Source organism: Aplysia californica, unplaced genomic scaffold (genome assembly GCF_000002075.1).
Source record: "Aplysia californica isolate F4 #8 unplaced genomic scaffold, AplCal3.0 scaffold00967, whole genome shotgun sequence".
Taxonomy (NCBI): Eukaryota; Metazoa; Mollusca; class Gastropoda; order Aplysiida; family Aplysiidae; genus Aplysia; species Aplysia californica.
Window position 1 is genome coordinate 248,224 of NW_004798237.1, and position 1,369 is coordinate 249,592.

General features: G+C 47.1%; 1 protein-coding gene across 1 annotated transcript in view; it reads right to left on the reverse strand.

Annotated features, from left to right (window-relative positions):
* The window catches only part of LOC101851083 (xylosyltransferase oxt), a gene marked incomplete at its 5' end in the record, with an annotated part of 15,915 nt that extends 14,670 nt beyond the window's left edge, over window positions 1–1,245 (reverse strand). The window contains 1 exon segment of the mRNA XM_013089506.2: window positions 1,078–1,245. Within this exon segment, the coding sequence (XP_012944960.1) occupies window positions 1,078–1,245 (168 nt within the window).
* Window positions 1,246–1,369: the final 124 nt, after the last annotated feature.

Here is a 1,369-nt window from a genome sequence, read left to right on the forward strand (position 1 = left end):
AGAGAGAGAGAGAGAGAGAGAGAGAGAGAGAGAGAGAGAGAGAGAGCGACAGAGGGAGAATACTTTTAGCTTGAAATTGGGTTGCTCGAGCAGCTTCCTCAACCGACTAACGTGTGCCATTTCATAGAGTTCCTGTAATTACAGCTAAGTCCGCACAAATATCGTGTGGGCATTTAACCGGAACAATTTCCACGGCTTTCAGTTCAGCTGGACAGGTCATTTTCCTTTTGAAGATGAACGTTACATACCCCCCCCCTCCCTTCCCACATAGAGATGAGATACACAATGGGGGGATTAAGGAAAGCGTGTGAGTGTGTGTGTGTGGGTTGCAAATAAACCAACTGTGTGCCTGCAGAAAGTGAGACTACTTATGCTCGGGAGATCGCCCAAAGACAAATTATGAGTAAGTCAAGATGTGTAGATTTACTTTGCAGGACGGCCCAAATTATGACAGATACCGGACTTCAAGTGTGATGCGATTGAGAAGAAGAAGAAGAAGAAGAAGAAGAAGAAGAAGAAGAAGAAGAAGAAGAACTTTGCTGTAAGGATCCCTGCTGTTTCATCCCTTCTTCTTTTCCCTCAATCCTGGGACATTTGCCAGGCTTTCTAATTTTCTTATTTGAAAAGTACCATGATATGAGGAGTACTGACCACCTAACACCACAAGACGTGGCAGGCAGAGAAATGGAGACGTGAGAGCAACTATTGGCACTGAGTCCTGCCTGCATTTCATAGAAAAACAGAATAAAGCACCTTAAAATGCTCACAAGAAGGAAGAAAATTCCAGAGAGAGAGAGAGAGAGAGAGAGAGAGAGAGAGAGAGAGAGAGAGAGAGAGAGAGAGAGAGAGAGAGAGAGAGACCCACACTGGCGCTCATATGACCTTATGCAGTTGCAAGCGCCGTAAAAACTCTACTAAAACAACAGAGATCCACCTCCCTCGCCCTCATATGACCTTATGCAGTCGCGAGCGCCGTAAAAACTCTACTAAAACAAACGAGACCCAACTCCCGCGCGATAATATGACTTATGCAGTCGCGAGCGCCGTAAAGCACTTACCAACAAAAAAGAGACTCACCTGTAACCCCCGTGCCGTACACCTGGCTGGACAGGTAGGCGCCACAGGTGAGCGAGGCGTTGCCCGGACACTTGCTGAAGCAGTGCCCCGCCTCCAGGGACCCGTGTTTGCCGTAGCTGGGACCACACCAGCACTCCTTGCCGTACTGCACGGCCGCGTACTTCTGGCCTGAAATATCACAGACATAAAGATATATTGTCTGATATCTATCTATCTATCTATCTATCTATCTATCTATCTGTCTGTCTGTCTGTCTGTCTGTCTGTCTGTCTGTCTGTCTGTCTGTCTGTCT